The 18,799-nt window shown below is 45.9% G+C and overlaps 1 protein-coding gene across 11 annotated transcripts in view; it reads right to left on the reverse strand.

The window, feature by feature from the left end:
• Ubr4 (ubiquitin protein ligase E3 component n-recognin 4) overlaps positions 1–18,799 on the reverse strand; it is a 111,544-nt gene that overhangs the window by 65,177 nt on the left and 27,568 nt on the right. For all 11 annotated transcript variants that reach the window (XM_085690372.2, XM_085690382.2, XM_085690381.2 and 8 more), the window contains exons 20-43: positions 18,331–18,466; positions 18,058–18,137; positions 17,115–17,243; positions 16,313–16,495; positions 16,054–16,176; positions 15,731–15,960; positions 14,083–14,204; positions 13,141–13,238; positions 11,809–11,966; positions 10,982–11,191; positions 9,674–9,775; positions 9,266–9,366; positions 8,837–9,035; positions 7,469–7,657; positions 6,746–6,809; positions 5,376–5,567; positions 4,805–4,875; positions 4,578–4,725; positions 4,004–4,231; positions 3,366–3,536; positions 1,997–2,179; positions 879–1,037; positions 429–581; positions 58–285 (exon numbers count right to left, since the gene is read on the reverse strand). In XM_085690372.2, the coding sequence (XP_085546498.2) occupies positions 58–285; positions 429–581; positions 879–1,037; positions 1,997–2,179; positions 3,366–3,536; positions 4,004–4,231; positions 4,578–4,725; positions 4,805–4,875; positions 5,376–5,567; positions 6,746–6,809; positions 7,469–7,657; positions 8,837–9,035; positions 9,266–9,366; positions 9,674–9,775; positions 10,982–11,191; positions 11,809–11,966; positions 13,141–13,238; positions 14,083–14,204; positions 15,731–15,960; positions 16,054–16,176; positions 16,313–16,495; positions 17,115–17,243; positions 18,058–18,137; positions 18,331–18,466 (3,657 nt within the window). The remainder of the gene's footprint in view (positions 1–57; positions 286–428; positions 582–878; positions 1,038–1,996; positions 2,180–3,365; positions 3,537–4,003; positions 4,232–4,577; positions 4,726–4,804; positions 4,876–5,375; positions 5,568–6,745; positions 6,810–7,468; positions 7,658–8,836; positions 9,036–9,265; positions 9,367–9,673; positions 9,776–10,981; positions 11,192–11,808; positions 11,967–13,140; positions 13,239–14,082; positions 14,205–15,730; positions 15,961–16,053; positions 16,177–16,312; positions 16,496–17,114; positions 17,244–18,057; positions 18,138–18,330; positions 18,467–18,799) is intronic.

Below are 18,799 nucleotides of genomic sequence, written 5' to 3' on the forward strand. Positions count from 1 at the left end.
GGAGTTGGTAAACAAATCAAATACGGAACAGAAGGAAGTGGCAAGATGTCCTCTAACCTTCAGGTCCTCATGATTTATTTCCAGAACATTAGTGACGTAGAAGGGCCCCTGCTGGGCACTGCTGGCCTCCTCCATGAGCTGTGTGTACATGTACCCAGCAGAAGACATGATGACAATGATGTTCTTGCCTTCCTCATTGAAAAGGAAGGTAACATCTCTTATCTTTGAGCTCGGCAGGAGAAAGTAGAAGGTTGGACTCAAGGCATCAACAGACAAGTCGTAAATCTGTAGGGTGACAAAGAAGGGTGATCTCTTTTGGTCCTCAAAACACCGTAGTGACTTCTGATAGCTGCAACTTCATAGTGATGGGCGTTCACCCTAGCTAATGAAATGAACTAGGCCCTAACTAGTAAGCCAGCATCACTTACCTTGACAAAGTCTGCTGTGACAATGGCCAGCTCAGTCTGTGAACCAGGTAACCACACAGCTTTGATGATGAAGTTCCCTGTTGCCAACTGGGGATGTAACACTAAGTGATCCGAAACAGAGCCCGAGCTACTGAAGGTGAGCACATGGCAGTCCTGGACATGGGTTAAAGAACATAATGTTAAAATGTGACTGGTAGTGGGGTAATTCATTCCAGAGTTCCCAGGTTTCCTTCCTAACATTCCCTGCCTCCAAATCGCACCTCAGATTGCCTAAACACCCAGGTTTCCAGAATACACGGAGAGTGGAGCAATCGGGAAACATGGACTGAACTCAGAGAAAGACCTCTGCATTCCAGTAGCTTTTATGCTTTCAGCTATCAGTGAGAAGGAGAAGGTGAAGCTGAGGCCAGGAAAGACTTGGTCAGAGCTCACAGCTCCACTGGATTTTACCTTCAGCCCACACACTGCCAGGTAGTCCTCCTTGCAGGGGTTTCCAGTGAGACTCAGCACTGTGAAGGGAACTGGGGCAGAAGCCAAGCGGGTCAGAGTCAACTTCCTCTTGCTGGAGTCCGCTTGTTTCAGGAGTGCAGAGAGCTGTAGCACTGTGATCTACAAAGGAACCGTCACCTGCTTAGCCCCAGTCCCAGGGCTATCCCTCACAGTCCAGAACAAGCAGCAAGGCTCCCTGGAAGGGGTGTGGGTCACTGGGCCGCTTTACGGATTAAGTTGCTTAGAAAATGTCTAGATGAAGACTGGCCTCCATTTCTCCCCAAAGAAAGACATGGAAGGTCATTCATACCCTTCTCCCAATGAGGATAAAAGAAATGAATAACAAAACCAACTTTTCTATGCTAAATCTTTTCATAATAGTTAATTCCAGACAGGCATGGTGGCACATGCTTTTAATCCCAACACTCAGTAGGCAGAAGTAGGTAGATCTCTGAGTTTGAGACCAGCCTGGTCTACAAAGCAAGTTCCAGGACAGTCAGAGCAGTTACACTGAAAAACCAATTTAATAACAACAACAACTATAAATAATTAATTCCTATGCACTACTGTTCTCAAACATCATGTTAAGTACTTTCTGGGTCAGCTAGCTGCTTTAAGAGCTATCCATACTTTCACTTAAGGTTAAAACAACAGCCCCAATGAAAGGCAAGAACAGAGAACAGATACCTAGCATTCCCCAACTTAACAGCGCTGCATTTCTGAAGAGCAGGAAGGACTACACAAGAAACACTGCATCTGTTTATGAAGGCTTCTGTCCCTCAGCTTGTGCCTTTCAGTGCCCCAAAATGGGTACAACTGGGAAGTAAGCTGTCCTCGACACCAGCTGATCACTGCTTCTGCCAGGGCCTTTCCCCAGTCAACTCAGTTCCAGGGATAACCAAATGACTCAGGTTCAAACCAAAAGGTTTCTTTTGATGAGATAAGTCTTGAAATTATTCTCACAAATAAAGCAATGTTCTCCCTTACTGGGTCTATCTGAACATGGTCATCTCTCTGCTCCACTTAACACTTAAGATAATCAGGATCTAAAATGACTGGGAAGGAATCATGAAACCCACCTTGCCCTTCTCATGGCTGACAGCCAAATGCTGGCGGCGCCCATGCGGGGAAGAAAGCACACACATAGCCACCCGCCTGAGAACATGGGCGCTGATCAGCTGCCGTATAGTCTGGCCCTGGTCTCCACTGTAATTCATCCGAACATTCTCAAAGGCACCTTCCTGTGAGCCTAAGGTAGGAACCTGGAAGAAGCAAGGAGCAGAGACAGTATGAGAGTAAGCACTGGATCTGGTAGGAGCTGGGGGTTTGTGAATCTGATCAAAATAAATTATATGCAAGCATATAATTCTCAAATAACAAAATTACTAACAACAATAAAGAAAAGTAGCAGGGCAGGGCAGCAGAAGCCTTTAATCTCAGCACTTGAGAGGCAGATGGATCTGTGTGTGTTCCAGGCTAGCCTGATCTATTATAATGAGTTCAGGCTAGCAAGGGATTAAAAAAAATTAATTAATGGACTTTGGCCTCTAATACACCATGCTCAACTAAGTAAAGACCACTATTTTCAGTCTGTTTAGAACAGTAGGGTAAATTTTCAATGAAAGTAAATTAAGTCCTGGTTGCTTATTAAATGTTAAAATCTACTTTCACTTATAAAATGATGGTAGTGATATACTTTTCTTTCATGCATCCCACTTGGCAAAAGTGAAGTTGGCAACTTGATGGGTCATTAATTTATGTCTTTGGCTTTGGATATCAATATTCACGATCTTAAATCCTCTGCTTTAAGAGGATCGGCATTAATGAAGCACCACTATATGTCCATGTTTGTATTCCTGGGTCCAACTGACTCTCTAATAGGCCCCTTCTGAAACCTCTCATGACCTCATTCCTGGTGTCTATTCTTGCCCCTCTGGGAACTGCCTCTACTTACCCCGCAGGTCAGTGGTCTGCCGTGCGAAGTTAGGCAACTGGTTCTAAAGCAGACAACTAACAGGCTGCATCCCAAGTTGAAAGAGTAACTAAAGGCAAGCTGTCTTTAACTCAAGGCTGGAGGTCAGAAAAGGACAAAGCTACCAAACCTTAGGAAAGAAGACACAGTCCAGAGGCTTTCAGTTATCTACAAAGGAGCTTCTGTTCCAGTGCCCCCAGAACGGAGCTCCTCACGTCTTAGGAGTTCATATATTTGGAAGCTTTAATAAAAAAAGGACTTACTTCCTAAATACCTGGATTTGTGCCAGATAGAACTCATCTGTGGGTTGCTACACTGCTCAGAGTACAGCTAAGGAAGGAGGTGACCACAGATTCTAGGTTATGCATGACCTGGGACCAACTAACTCTCAATCTATTCCAGTTGCTCTGCCACATATTGGAATGTTGTGATGCACAGGTTATAGTAACCAAACCATGCAACCCCCACACACTCACCATCAGCTGGTCTGTCATCTCCACAACCTTGTCCACTGTATGCAGTTCACTAAGGGCCTGCTGTGCTCGGCTGCTGCTCCCCACGGCTGAAGCCTGCTGAAAGTTGGTCTGAATGGCATCCATGAGGAAATTGAGCATGTCTAACACGAGAGGAGCGAAGGAGAAATTGGCCTGAGAGAAATCGAAATACACAAGTGAAAAAAAAAAAAAAAGAAAGAAAAATCACAGGTCACATGCAATAATCTTGACAGTTTCCCCTCTCCAGAATCCTAGCTCTGACTACAGTCAATGAGCTACTGATGTGAGGAGTATTTCAGAGTCCCACAGGCACCCTACGTCATTCAAGACACCCAGCACATATAACCACCTCTCTCCTGTCCATACAGAATGGGAAAAATAGAAAAAACACTCAATGGTTTCATGAATTCTGGGCCCAGATGAGAACCCCTAGTCAAGAAAGCATGTTCTAGAATATCACTACTGCAAATCCTTCCCCAGAGATGGACAACAGACACTCCTTGCATGCGCACTTCAAGAACGAGAAAGAAGAAACTGGGCTGCCAGGAGAGCCTCACAAACGACTGACTCAGTCTTGCTAAACTCTGTCCTGAGCACTAGTGCCCATCAGGAGGCCCCACCTGATTCTGCAACTCCTCACGGCACCCCTCAACTGTGCGGCACAGGCTGCTCTTCTTGGGCTTCTCTTCATCAGTAACCTTCCCATCACTGATGGTGACCTTGGCCTTGTCAGCTGGCGAGGTGCTGGCATGGCGCACCAGACTCTCCGAAACCCTAGGTTCACTCTGAAATGCCGATTCCTTCATGGTAGAGCTCATGCCACTGCTAGGAGTTCGCTTCACCAGTGCCTAGGGACAGAAAATGGGAGTGTCCCTAACTTCTTGCCACAGCCAGATGAAATACTGCTAAGCTATTGGAAGCAGAGGAGGCTATATATGTGATTCCCAAGCCCAGATCCAAGGGGCTCACTAAATGCCCATCTTCACTGCCCACTCGGAGCATCAGGCCTTGACTATACGAGGTGGTTGCTGCTTTTATGCTCTAAGTGCTTGGGCCACAAATGGATACATCACTCATAACAGGATGAGAACAAATTTTTGGCCACACAGAGCTAATACGGGAATTTTCTGCCTTAGACATTTCTGTGTTACTAACAAGTTGCCCATATGACACCATGAAAGTTCCATCTCTCACCAAGCAGCTGCCATCTTCTTTGGCTCCACAGTCACAGAAAAAAGAACCATACTTGGCATAGGAAATCTCATGGTCCTTGTGGCACACCTTCGCACACACTGTGCACACACCCACCCCATCCACCATCTTACAGGTGTGACAGTGGTACCTACAAAGAGCAGAAATCAGCAGTAAGTCACAGGGCCCAGCAGTGGAGGCCCAGCTGGCCTCGCTTTAAAAGAACTCACCAGTGCTGGTTCATAAATTCCTTCTGTGTGATGGTGAAGGTGCAGAGTTTATTGCAGAGAGAATCTTCATCCTTCAAAGATCAATACGTCTTTTTAGTCAGACACATAACTCTGCATATAGGGACCCATAAAAACACATGTCCTCCAACATCCCATGGAGAGAGACCCATGACTAGTGAGAACCTGCCCTGATTTGATTTATTGGAGAGCCTCCTGCAATTTCAAGTGCAATCTTCTAATTGCTTTGAGGGTGGGGGAGAGCAAATAATAAAAACCCTTAATGCTTTCACAGGTCCCCGCCTCCCCCCCGTCATGAAGAATGCACCCCCTCCCCCAAACTTGGGTGAAGCAGAACAAGTAGCTCCAGAGAGAAGAAAGGTATAACTCATTTAAAAACGACTTCACCAAAAGACTGGTTTGGCATGTCTGCTCTGCAGGCCCAGAAAAGCACAAGAGTAGTGTCCTGCACTAGGCATGTGGGCAAGAAGGAAGCAACGGGATTGAAAGTTCTGAAGCCCACCCAGGGCTTAAATATGCTAGACAGCCACTCCTTTCCCTACTTGGCACTTACGGAGTCCTCAGCCTGGGAATCTTCCTCCTCCACCGCTAACTCTTCTACCCAGTCTGAATCCACCTCAATGACACGCTCTTCCCCATCCACGGAGAGGTGACTGGGTCCTTGGCCATTACTCTGACTCAGGGCATTTGTGACATCAGCCAAGTAAGACATAATATGACACGTGCACTCCAAGACCATCACATGCTGCAAGAGAAACCCGCAGAAGCTTCAGCTCTCAATTTATCTTACAAGATAAAGTATATCTGGGACTGGGAGAATGAAGTAAATAAGAAACTAAGACCCCTCAAGACAAGACGGGCTTCTAAGAGTCTCATCAGCATTCTCCTGCTGTTAACACTATCATTCGTGCAAGCTGTAACAGGTTTTAAATGCTGCAGAAAGAAACAGCTCCAAAGTCCAAAAGAGAAGCAACCATAGCAGTTAGCTCTGTGTTTCTCTTAAAAGTCCAGTGCACAGAGGCTGGGGAGACCCTCAGTAGTGAAGAGCACAAGCTGCTTACAGAGGACCGGGTTCTGCTCACAGCACGGTAGCCCTCAACTCCAGCTCCAGGGGAATCTAACACCATCTTCTAGTCTCTGTAGGTACCGTCCTCCCTCTCCCCTAACTCCTCACAATAGAAAGCTAGGCATGGTGGTGCAGGACTTTAATCCCAGCACAAGGGAAGCAGAGGTAGGTGGATCTCTGAGTTCAAGGCCAGCCTGAATATAACAAGTTCCAGGAGAGCCAGAACTACAGAGACCCCACCTTAACCCTCTCCCAATTAAGAATACAATACAATAAAATAAATTTTAAAGCATTAATACACCTACAACCACCAAGTCGGATATCAGACTCAGATTTCTAAATTCCCAGGAGCCTCTTTACTCTGACAACTTGGTGCCAAAAAGACAATAATTAGTAGGTAAGGAGGGAGAAACTTACTGGGGTTCAGAGCCCTGCCCTGAATCTAGCCACCCTGCTAGGTTTCATGGGTGGGGAATCAAGCAAAGTACTTAACCTAAGACTTTTGTCATGCTCAAGCCCCTCTGCACAGTCCAGAGCTCTGCAGGCACACTGATCAGCTGCAGCATCTGGACTAGGGCTGAGAATGTCACCCCTCACCCACGTAACACTGACCCAAGGCAGCAACACAGGAGCATCTCAGGCGGCAACAAGTCCCTGTGCTTAGAAGGACTCTGCTGAGTCCTGCATCACTTCCTGAGACCTGCAAGAGGCCCGAAGGCATGCAGTCAGCAGGTACACTTATTAGTCAAGAGTCACTTCCTGCAGGCCAAGAGCTCCAGAGGGAGAGACTTCTATCTGACCAAAGAAAAGAAGCTCTTTCCTGGCTCCCTGCCCTCAGCATTCCTCACTTTCCTTACCTTTCCATGCATTACATTGGCATTCAGTTTCTCAACCACATTCTTCTGAGACAGGTACTTCTTGCTGTCCCAAAGCAAAGAGAGAAAACAGACAATTATCTAAGGCACCAGTGAAAAGGACCACCTTCACAACCCTCCAATCAATCTGAGACACTGTCAAGCACAGGAGTCTGTGCACAGAGCACTGAGAACACGGCTTGGGCTTGGCTGGTTTTAGGACAAACAGTGCATTCAGTATTGTTTCTCCAGGACTTCTCTTGTGACAAAGAACCAGGAAACTCCACTAAAAATAATGAAGATGGCTAGGCATGTGCCTATAGTCCCAGCACTGAGGAAGTTCAGACAAGGATTTTGAGTTTGAGACTGCCTAGGCTACATAGTGAGACCCAGTCTCAAAGGTGTGTGTGTATGTGAGAGAGAGAGAGAGAGAGAGAGAGAGAGAGAGAGAGAGAGAGACAGAATGTGTGTGTGTGTGTGTGTGTGTGTGAGAGAGAGAGAGAGAGAGAGAATGTGTGTGTGTATGTGTGTGCGCACGCTCAGCTAAGTAGGTAGTCTGAAATGAACAGATACCTGCCGCCTACCCCTAGTTAGATCTTAATACTCAGAAAGGAAGAAATTTTAGGTTCATTTTATACTACTAACTCTGAACTACAAAGGAAGTAACTTGCAATTACCTGCCTCTCCTCTGAGCACCAAACAGTTATAAAGGCTAGTCCCTCTTACCATCTGCCCAGCCAGTCCACAGCAGCATTGTGAAGCTGAAGGTGGCCAGCTCCTTGTCCAGCACTAGCTAAAGTGGCCATCACAACCATGAGTTCGGGGAAGCCAGTCCCATCGCCATTCGCCAGCATCTCTGTTGCCATGGGGGTCAGGGTACCCAGAAGCACGGCACACACACCTTCTCCAACTTGGCTGGTGAAAAAGAAAAAATTGGCATTCTAAGTGTAGTCTTTCAATAGCTATAAAGCCTGACCTGGAACTAGCTCTTGTAGAATAGGCTGGCCTCGAACTCATAGGGATCTGCCTGCCTCTGCCTCCTGAGTACTGGGATTAAAGGCCTGTGCCACCACCACCCAGCTAGTCTTTCATTTTTTTAAATATTTATTTATTTATTATTTATACAATATTCTGTCTGCGTGTATGCCTACAGGCCAGAAGAGGGCACCAGACCTCATTACAGATGGTTGTGAGCCACCATGTGGTTGCCGGGAATTGAACTCAGGTCCTTTGGAAGAACAGGCAATGCTCTTAACCACTGAGCCATCTCTCCAGCCCCTAGTCTTTCAATTTTAAGAGCAATTAAGACATCAGGTTTCAAGGGAGAGTTTAAAGCTTATGGTCACATAGCGGTGCCTGGGCAAATTCAGTGGGCCACAAACTAGAAAGTCATGAATGTGGGAAAGGGACTGTGGAGGCAGGTGACAGGGGTGAGAGATAAGGGAAGCTATGGGAGCACTGGCTACTGTCCCAGAGGACCTAGGTTTGATAACCAGCACCCATATGGCAGCTCACAACCACCTCTCACTCTTTTCCAGGGGCCCCAGCACCCTCTTCTGGCTCGCACAGGCAACGAGCACAAAAGCGACATACAAACATCATGAAGGTACTCATTCTCAAATCCACACTCATGCAATAAAATAAAATACTAAAAAAATCTTTTTAAGAGGCAGGCAGATCTCTGTGAGTTCAAGACCAGCCTGGTCTACATAGTGAGTTCCAGGACAGCCAGGGCTAGAGATCACACCTAAAAACAATTGGGGGGGAAGATGTAGGAAAAAGTGATCAGAAGCATTATAAACAGGCATGAAATCATCAAAGTACAAATTTAATTACTAAAATCTACTTAGTGTTATAAATTAAGTATTAAATACAAAAGTAAACACACCAATCTTGGAACTGGATTTGAACTACTAGAGCACAAAACATCTACTGAGGTTGCAATTGACAGGCTAAGTCAGCCCAGGAGTTTCTCCATATGAAAACTCAAGAAGCTATGCTGGATTCCTGGAGTGGGCAGGAGAGGTGTGAAACGCCCAAAGGCAAGGCAAAGAAAGTTCTGGGTTCTAAAGCCAGCGTGCACACACTTCCTACCTGTTTTCCCGCACAATGTATGTGGTCAGCAACTGCAGCAACTGCCGGTTCTCCTGAATGATCTCCAGCTGGTCAGAATCCTTTGGGGGTGATGTTGTCATGCGGGTGAGCCAGGCCTGCAGGCGCACCGACTCCACGCAGGCCAGCTGGGCAAGAGAGCCACAGAGATGAAGGAGGCTTGGGTTAGGGCTCTTCTCAGCTAAAACAGGACAAGAGGCTTCCGTCAATGAAGAGGGCAGGGATCTCTAGGAAGGGGCAAGAGGAGGAAGAAAGACCTCAAGAGTTTCAGCAACTTTCCCAACTTTCTCTGAAGGATTCTCTACACTTGTTAGCACTGTCATGCTGTGGCTAATATCAGGCAGAAGCCCGGCACGGTATTAGCCAGACATCAAAGTTTTCATAAGAAGATTACCAAAAGCTGTCACTCACTCAGTTGGAAGAGTTTGGTGAAGAATTTCAAGACTCGGTTACAGAATTTAGCAGAGAGGTCCTCATTGGCTGTGGCCATCATGATCTGCACAAGTTCCCCACTGCAAGGCATGAGGGAAAATGAGAGACCCACATTAAGACTCATATAAAAAGAACCTGCTTCTGCTTCAGTCTCATTCCCTGGGGGAAAATGGTCACTGTGATCAATCATACAAGGTGCCCATGGAATACAGGTCCTCATCAACAAACTCAAGGAGGCAGTCAGTAACCCAAGTCCTCCCCAGGAGACAAACACCCAAGCAGGCCTTCTGTGGTCCCCGAGGACATCTGAGTTGGTATAGCTGTCTACATCATAGCCCCCTGCTTTCAGGAGGCCTTGAACACTGAGTTAAGGGAGACAGTGCTCACCCATCAGAGAAGAACTCTTCCATGGCTTTCCGGGCCTGGCTGCTCTCCAGCTGCTTTTCCAAATACTGCAAACATTCCTCCAGAATGGACTCATCCAGCCCACTGAGGAGCGAAAACACTGTTCAGAACCCTCCCAGCTGACTCTGAAGAATATAATGACTAGACTTGTGGAAGCCTAGCATCAACACTGGCACAAAACAGGTATTCAATAAATGTTTAATCCAAGAACAGCAAGACCTCAATTTTATTTTACTACCTTCTTTCCTGGGAAAATAAAAATGAGAGCTAAGCCAGATGTGGGTTCACATGTGTGCAATCCCAGCACTCAGAAGGCAAGAGTATCAATTTCCAGGCCAGTCTGAATTCCAGTGACAGAACTAGTCTCATAACATGAAAAGAGCAAACAAAAATCCAAAGAGGAAAGGCATCTGAAGTTAGGAGTGAGCCACAGTCAGTCCATGACTGTTCCCAGAGGAGGGTGACTTCTGCAGGGCTAAATCACCTCAAGTTCCTCAAGTTTAAAAAAACAAAAACAAAACCAAAAAGAGACTAGGGATAGACTGTATGTGAGCTATTTGTCACACAAGAATGAAGGCCAGAATTCAGATCCCTAGCACCCACACAGATGCCGGGCAGGTGTTGTGGACCCGTACACTGGAGGCAAAGACAGGATTCCCAGGAGTGACCTAGCTGACTAGTCAAAACTGAAACATGGAGAATGACCAAGTAAGACTCCCAGGGTCAGTCTTGGGTCCCGCCCATACCCACATACACGTGGAGATGCATATACAATATACAATAAATATACACTAGTAACACCAGCACTTTGAAAGATGAGGCAAAAGGAACCCAAGTTCAAAGCAACCTGGCTGCACAGCAGGAGAGGGGAGAATGAGAATCTGGGAAGGAAAAGGAAGAAAGGAAAGGACTTGACAAAAGCCCACAGTTCCTGGTGCGGGTACAGCACATCCCCACAGCACAGCCTAGAGAGGCAGTTCAAAGACCTATTTTCTCCAGACTATCCATTTCAGACAGACAGTCAGAAAACATGACTCTGGTATCTTTCTATCTCGCCACACCTACTCTCACTTCTTCAATTATCTAATACTTCCAATAAGAACATTTGACATTCCATTCTCTCAACTGATTCCTAATTTATAGAGGATTCCAGGACCTCTTCACACACTTCCACATGAGTTCAAAAAGCCCAGAAGCACAGGACCACGGAGGTACCTGTCACCAGCATGGCACAGGGCAGGAGTGGCACATCTCACCACCAGTTGCAGCGGCACTCTTTCAACTACTTACCTGCTGGGATCTGCATGGTTGGCCAGAATGCTGTAACACCCGGTGATCAGCTTCTCATACACACGAGCCAGGAACTCATCAGACTCTGCAGGTCCCAAGATGCGCTCCAGGGAGTTACTGCTGATTTCAGCCACACTCTCTGTGCTTGACTCCAAGAGAAGGGGTAGTAGGGTCCGGATGACCTGTGCTGGGTTCATCTCATCCGACCAGCTAGAGTCAGGGAGGTGGAAGCAAGTTAAGAAACATGTCCTGAAATGCTGCAAGGTTGGGGCAAGCCTTAGTTTAGTCTCGTCCTTCCTTGATAGCTATTTCTTTACATATTTTTTTCTATTTTTGGGGGAGACAGGGTGTGTTCCGAGACAGGGTTTTTCTGTGTAACAGCACATGCCTTTAATGCCAGCACTCAGGAGGCAGAGGCAGGCGGATCTCAGCCTAGTCTACAAATGAGTTCCAGGACAGCCAGGGCTACACCGAGAAATCCTGTCTCAAAAACCAAAACAAAAAAATCATTTATTAAAACATCAAATTAATAAGATACATTTGTGTATTAGGCATAAAAGAAACTAAAACCAGAGGTAGCAATACATCCTTGAATACTCTAGAGAGTCTGGACCACTGTGAAGGCAATGCAATGTATGCTCCTTTGACCAAAGTACAGGAAGACAAACTGTCCTTCTGGTAGCCTGCCCTACTCTTTGATTCTAGCAAACATGATGTAGGAATGTCACTATCGCCAACTGTACTATACTCCTTCAGCCACAATACAGCACCCACATCATGAACATGTTTGGGGGGAGGCGGGCTGGGCTCCAGGCTCTAGTACTCACACTATCAGATCCCCAGTCAACCTGACCAGGGAGAGGAGAGTATGTTTCAGGGAAGCCGCCAGGGGCAGACTCTGGCCACAAAGAGTCCCCAGGTGAGCAGCCTGCACAGCACTGATGTAACTCTCAGATGGGATGGTATCATTGGCAAATGCATTGCGCTGAAAGAAGAGAATTGGGAGTAATAAATTTTGTCTACCCTGGACAAAATTCACTGGCAGATTTACAAAAAGCCAAATGAGAACAAAACAAAATCTACCATAAGCTAAGGCCTCACTAGGTTTGCAAACAGTGCCCTCCTGTCATTCTTCCTGAGGATGCTGGGCAAAGGGGAGGAGGCAGTTAAATTTTATTTAGAACAAGGTCAATAGTTAAACACAGCAAACACCTAATACTCCCTCCAACTGATCTGAGCATGTAACAGTAAAACTCCTGCTTGTCTGGAACAACTAGGGAGGATCTGTACCTTGCAAGGTTGCAAGGCATCTCATAACCATTACAAGGACTGTAACTGCCCTAAGTCCACAGTTTCAAAGCCAAAAGAGGAAGATGAGTCATCCTTTGCCCTTCCACAGATGTTAAAGAAAAGAATAACTGTGCACAGAGGTAGTCTGAGTGGCAAAGACACAATGAGAATGCCCACAGCACTCAACAGCTCAGGAAGCCTAAGATCTGCGGTATCAACTTGCTGTGGACCACTCTTTGTACACTGTAAATATGTATTGCTCTCATTGTTAATAAAAACTGAGCGGCCGATAGCTAAGCAGGATTTTCGGGGCACAGAGAATGATGGGAAGAAGGGAAGAGTCTTGGGAGTCACGAGCAGAAGCAGAGAGAAGGAAGATGAACGTACAGTGTTGAAAGAAGGTATTGCCACGTGGCAGAGAGTAGATAAGAAATTTAAAATTTAAGCAATAGCTAGCAACAAGTCTGAGCTATGGGACAAGCATTTACAATAATAAGTTTCTGAGTGGTTATTTGGAAGCAGCTGCTGAGACAACTCTGCCTTCATCAACTCACGGCAGAGATCAGCACCTGACACAGGCAAGGATCAACACTGAGAACTTGTGCAACACAACACGTGACAACACATCACATTTGAGCAAGATTTAACAAGTGGTACGGCCATGGCTCAGAGAAGTACACTGGTCTGTGTCATGGTAACATGGATTGGTGGGCAAAGGGGTCACATGAGAACATCTGGGAAATCACATTACTGATTTACTATAGGAAAGTGTGTTACCATGAGATCATTTCCCAGTAGCCCACTAAAGAATAAGGACACACAGAGTGGTTTAGCGCTTTGTGTAAGCTCTGGAACCCAGAGGGACTCACCCAGGATCCAATGTTGGGAAACTCATTCGTGTTGATATTATTCCAGGACTCACAGACAGTCTGCACTGATGATGGTAAATTCTGCACCAACGTTGGACCTGGAGATGACAGAAGGATGAGCAATCATCACAAGAAAGAAGGAGTGATGGAGTATTTACAGCAGCCCCCACTGTTAGAACCATTACTAAGACAGTTTGGATGGCTATTTCCACAGCTGTACTACATCCAAGAACCAGTTAATTACTCAGGAGCTAACAATTGCAATGGTAAGGCTTTCATTTCCCATCAGTCACTTTCTAATCTCAAGAGTAAAGATGACAACTGAAAACAAAGGAGGGGATGCAATTCAGCAAGTCAGGCTCCAATCACCATCAAATCTGCCCACCCACATCCCCAGTCTCAGAGTAAGTATTGCTTTGAAGCCCCCCCCCCCCCCAATCCTGAGGGCAGGGATCATGAAGCCACATGAACAATATTCATTGAAGCAGTACTAAGACTCCAAAAATTAGGAGTATTTAAATGTGACACTGAGGACACACAGATAGCTGTAAATTGTAAAGGGGAATTTCTGAGCTGAACTCCAATTCTGCTCAAGAACTTTAATTTTCCACCCTATTTTTTGCCAGATCATTCCTAGGGCAGTGAGAGACTGGAGGCCTGATGCAGTCGTCAGTTCCTGTTACTAAACTCTGCAAGTCAAAGAACGCCACAGAGGAGCACAATAAAAGCAGGCAGCCTGGTTTAAGATTTCGGCTTCACGCTTTGCATAAGAGTCATGACAAATGAAGCTCTCCTAAACCTCAGTTTCCCTGTAAGTAAACTGGAGAAACTTAACTTCACAGAGTTATTGGGAAGGTGCAATCCGATACACCTAGGGAAATGTTGATACTCAAAGTGGCTCCAGTTAAGTGTTAAAGGCCAGCAAAGCACGTGCTCACTTACCCAGCGTGTTTGCCTTGCACCTGCTAGAGCCAATAGCCAAAACAGCTGCAAAGCCGTGCAGCTTCTCCTGGGAGGGCTTCTCAGTGGATCCCTCTTCGTTAAGGTTCTGGAGCAAATAGGCTCTGAAGGGAAAGGAGGAAGGAGAGGATGGAGGAACTGAGTCCTGCCATGCTCAGAAGAAACTAACCTTAGAGAAGCTCAGGAACCAGCCTATTTAAAGACAGGTGGCAGTGCCGGCCCCTTCATGGAAAGCGCAAGTGCTTCCCAAAGAACAGTCCACCCCCAGAAAAGTTCCCAAAATACAATTCCATGACAGGCAAATCCAAAGGGCACTGAACACTCACTCCTACCCTCCGTCCCCCATCTTGGAAGACCAACAATATATACATACATATATGTATGCACACACGAACACACACACACATACATACATACATATACTCCAAGGATATATTTTAAAAAAATAAGTCAAGTGGTGGTGGTTCACACCTTTAAATCTAGCAATCAGGAGGCAGAGACAGGTGGATCTCAGAATTCAAGGCCAGCTTAGTCTACAAGTGAGCTCCAGGACAACCAGGACTACACAAAGAAACCTTGTCTTGAAAAACCAAATAAATAAAAGTAACAAAAACAGCAACAAAAAAATGAAACCTGTTCAGCTTTAATTTCCCAGTTTATCTGCCAGGGGAAATCCACCAGCAGCTCAGTTTTGGAAGCACTGGCCCAGGAGGCGGAGCAAAGCCTAGGTTCTGCAGAGAGCAGGCCCATCCACACTTTGCAGTGGCTGCTGCATCATACCAACATCAACAAAAAGACAGCCAGGAAACCTGATGTAAGGAAAAGTCGCTCCTCCATTCCACCCCAAGACTGTCGTGTAGGGGTCAGTTTGGCCAGCTCTCTCACAGTTGCTCACAATCACTTTTGGTGGTGAAGAAGTATAGAGTCAGGGTCTCATATAGCTGAGTCAAGTATTTGTGTATCCGCCTCCTAAGTGCTAGGATTACAGGCATGGGCTACCGTGCCTTACTGTTCCCTCTTTTCACTCCCAGTACCGAGGAGAGATCTCCCAGTTCTAATTTAAAAAAACTAGAAGTCTCAATTTGTGAGCAATCTCCACTTTGTATATATTGAAAAAGAATTTTAAACCTTTTAAACATCATTTGCTGAGCAAATTCTATAGAACATGTAGTTTGCAAGGTTTGCTGAAGAAAGAGAAAGGTTTTGAAATACCCTCCAACCCATTTAGTAATATTTGTCTCTCAGCCTCTCAGGCCTCTAAGTCCAGCAACAGAAGGCTGAGACAGGAAGACTGCCACAAGCTCGGGAATGAACAACACAGTGAGACAGTTTCAAAACAGAGTTAGTAATTGCTCCTACATCTGGGTACTGTAAATTGGAAGCCCTGGGAGTACTTCATTCTCAATGAGAACTGGAATGGTGGCACTCAGAAAAACTCCTATTCTCTGTAGCTTAGAACTAAACTTCTAGAAGTCCTTCATGGAATTATAAAAATCCAACATCTTGGGATTTTGCCTCTTGGTCACCCCTTCACACTCTGTACTACAAAGGAAAAAGCAAAGCTGGCACACAAGAAGGGGTACAGGCCGAGACTCCAGGGATCTCTCAGAGTGAGTGTGAGTCTCCATACCTAGTGAATGAGGCATAGGTGTCAATGAGTTGCAGCGTAGCTGGAAGGAGGTTCTTAGTGATCTCAGATGACTTATGAGGGTCAGTCTCTGCAGCCATCTTAGAAAAGTGCTCATCCAGAGAGACCTGGACCTTTGAGATAGCCGCATCCAGGGTGTAGATGGACTGCAGACTAGGGATCTCATGCAGCTGTAGGACGGTGGTGCAGTCAATGGAGCAGAATGATGAGATCTTTAAAAAGACCCAGGATATTAATTAGCTATAGCAAAACAAAAGACTATAGCAGAGCCTAATTCTGTCCTTCGGGTTCGAACAATAGCACACCTGTCGGGCAAAGTACTCTTCCACAATTTCAACGTCATACTTCACTGAGCTACACTTGGTGGAGGTCAGTTCTATGACAGAGCCAGCATGCTCGGGCTTCATGCCCTGTTTGATAAGGTGATCCTATTTGGACAACAAGAGAGAGTGTTTAGGAAAATAACCTGGAAATCCAAAAGCTTTCATTAACTTCATAAGTCCCCACAGTGTGAAGAAAGTAGCCTGTGAAACTCCCTCATAGCACTGAGCTCCCCTGTGGTACCTTTATCCAGTTGACATAGGAGCTGATCCGGAGGCGGGATGACCATCGCAGAGTGTGTAAGATGTCACATTCACTCATCTCAGGTAAGTTCGTGGCCAGCTGGTTCATGTAAGTCTTTGAAGGTGGCAAAATTCCCAAGATCCTCCAGAGTATCAAGAAGTAATACTGCAGGGCGCAGGCCTCCTGAGGAGGTGAACAGAGCAGTGGAAGTATTGTGACGTGCTCAAGATCTCCCTAACATAACAACTGTTCCAAAAGATAGCCTTTCAATCAGAACTGTGTGCCATTGTGAACTGAGAGGCCTCAGAGCATTACACCAAACAGGCAGATACACTATGACAGTTTGCTCTGTTCTCTACACTGAGAAGCTACAAGGATACTCTCCGACAGCCCTGGCACCCCTTATTTTATCATCTAACCAAGGGAGAGGACAGGAGCTGGGCAGGGCTGCAATCAGACAGCCCTTTAGTAAACAGCATGGAACTGTGCAGACCTGTTTTAAGGCGTCTAGAAACCCACACGCACTAACAGGCATAAAAGATCATGTGTTAGCCTTCTAACATGACACAACACTCAGCCATTGACACATAGGCAGCCACCAAGCCTCAGTTACATTCCACTCAACATTAACCAAAACATAAAATTACAGCTCACAGAACCATGCAAACTTCGTAGAAATGCTACAGAAAGTCGGTTTTGCAAACAAATGACGAATAATAGCTTAGGCTCAGAAGGGAGCTTCAGGCCAAAATGATCGATCATCACACCCAGACCCAGCCCCTCCCAGGGTCCACAGTCTTACCAGGGCAGTCACATTCTTATTCTCCTTCCTCCTAACTGTATCAAACTGAGAGCCAGCTGCAAGCAGGGCTGTCAGCGAGGTGTAAAGTTCATCGTACTTGACAAGCTTGGAGAAAAGAACTTCACATGCCTAAGACCAAGAAAGACCAAAAGCAATTTAGGTCTAAGTGTTGTTGCACACCTTTGATTCCAGTACTCAGGGAGATGAGGTGGAGGATCTCTGAGTTTCAGGCCAGTGGGATGAAGAGACAGGCCCTGGGGGCGGGGGAGGACACTTTTTTCTTCAAATTGAAACATTTTCTCCTCCTTGCCTCACATGATCACTTAGTCTCCTGGCTGTAAAAACATCCCAATCAACTTATTCTTAATTGGTTTTTCCTTGCAGCAGACTACCAGTTCTGGGCCTCACACTTAAGTTTGTATATTGATACAAGCACACAGCTGCAGGCTTTAGAATGAGAGAGCAAGGCAACTATTTTGTTCAATGATTTGTTAAATTTCTGAAGTTTTCCTTTAAGACTGTCAAATGCTAACGTGTGTGTGGAGTAAAGAGCACTCAGTGTGGGGGAGTGGAGAACATCTGACCCACAGGTAAAAATGGCTTTAAAAATCTTGAGTAGGGCCGGGCGTGGCAGGGCGTGGCGGGGCGGGCGGGCCAGGGCAGGCCAGGGCAGGGCAGACCTATTATAACCCCAGCTACTCAGAAAGCTGAGAAAGGATGATTGCTTGACCTCCCTCAGGCTTTCAAAGTTAGTTTAAGAGCATAAGAAAGGACCCAACTCATTAAAAAGAGGAGGAGGAGGAGGAGAATAAAGAAAAAAGGCAGAAAAAGAAAAAGAAAAAATTCCAGGAGAATAAGAAGAAATAAAGAAAAAAAAAAGAGAAAATTCCAGAAGGAAGAAGAAAGAAAGAAAAGAAGAAAAAAAAAAGAAAATTCCCAGTACCATAGAATCAAGTCGGTGCAAATCCTCTTCAGAGGCCTCTGGGGACAGGACGCAGTAGAACCTGGGTTGTGGGGCTGCATCTGGAAAATGATGAACTTGTTAACCAAGTGTGAAGCATAAGAAAGTCAATTTCTACAACTTTCCTGAACCTGCAGGTGATGGACCACCCTCAAGGGGGAGACTGAGGCCTCCAGGAGTCACTGAGCTACAGATTCAATGCCACCAACAAGGACCAGAGGTCATCACCCTCTTGCTGACAATCTTCTTTCTGACCTGATGAAAAATGTTTGGACCAGTTTTCTTCTACTTCCTTGAACCCATGATACAGAGGAGTGTTGGTCCGGCGGCTGCTGCTGTCTTGGGATCCACTTGCCCACCCAAAAGGGGGACTCAGCAGGTTGTGCTGCACCTTTGAAATACAGACATTCGAGTAAAAGATATACAGTCACCACCTGTTTTTCATACCAAGGACAAAAACAGATCTAGCAATACCAAAACTTGTTAGCGTCAAATGAAAATGAAAATTGGAAGATGTTTCTGTGATTTCTTTTGGAAAGTAATTTCTGATAGTGTACTGTGAGGAAGACTGCTCCAGGAATTAATTTGAAAACTGTCGAGCATAGAACCTCTGACCCACCCTCTCACCCTCTTTGGTGTTGTCAAAAAAGGCTACAACTATAGCAATTACTGTGGGACCCTTCCCCAGACACTAATGCACACGTGGAGCCAAAGTTGAGGGCAT

Source organism: Myodes glareolus, chromosome 6 (genome assembly GCF_982192425.1).
Source record: "Myodes glareolus chromosome 6, mMyoGla1.1, whole genome shotgun sequence".
Lineage (NCBI taxonomy): Eukaryota > Metazoa > Chordata > Mammalia > Rodentia > Cricetidae > Myodes > Myodes glareolus.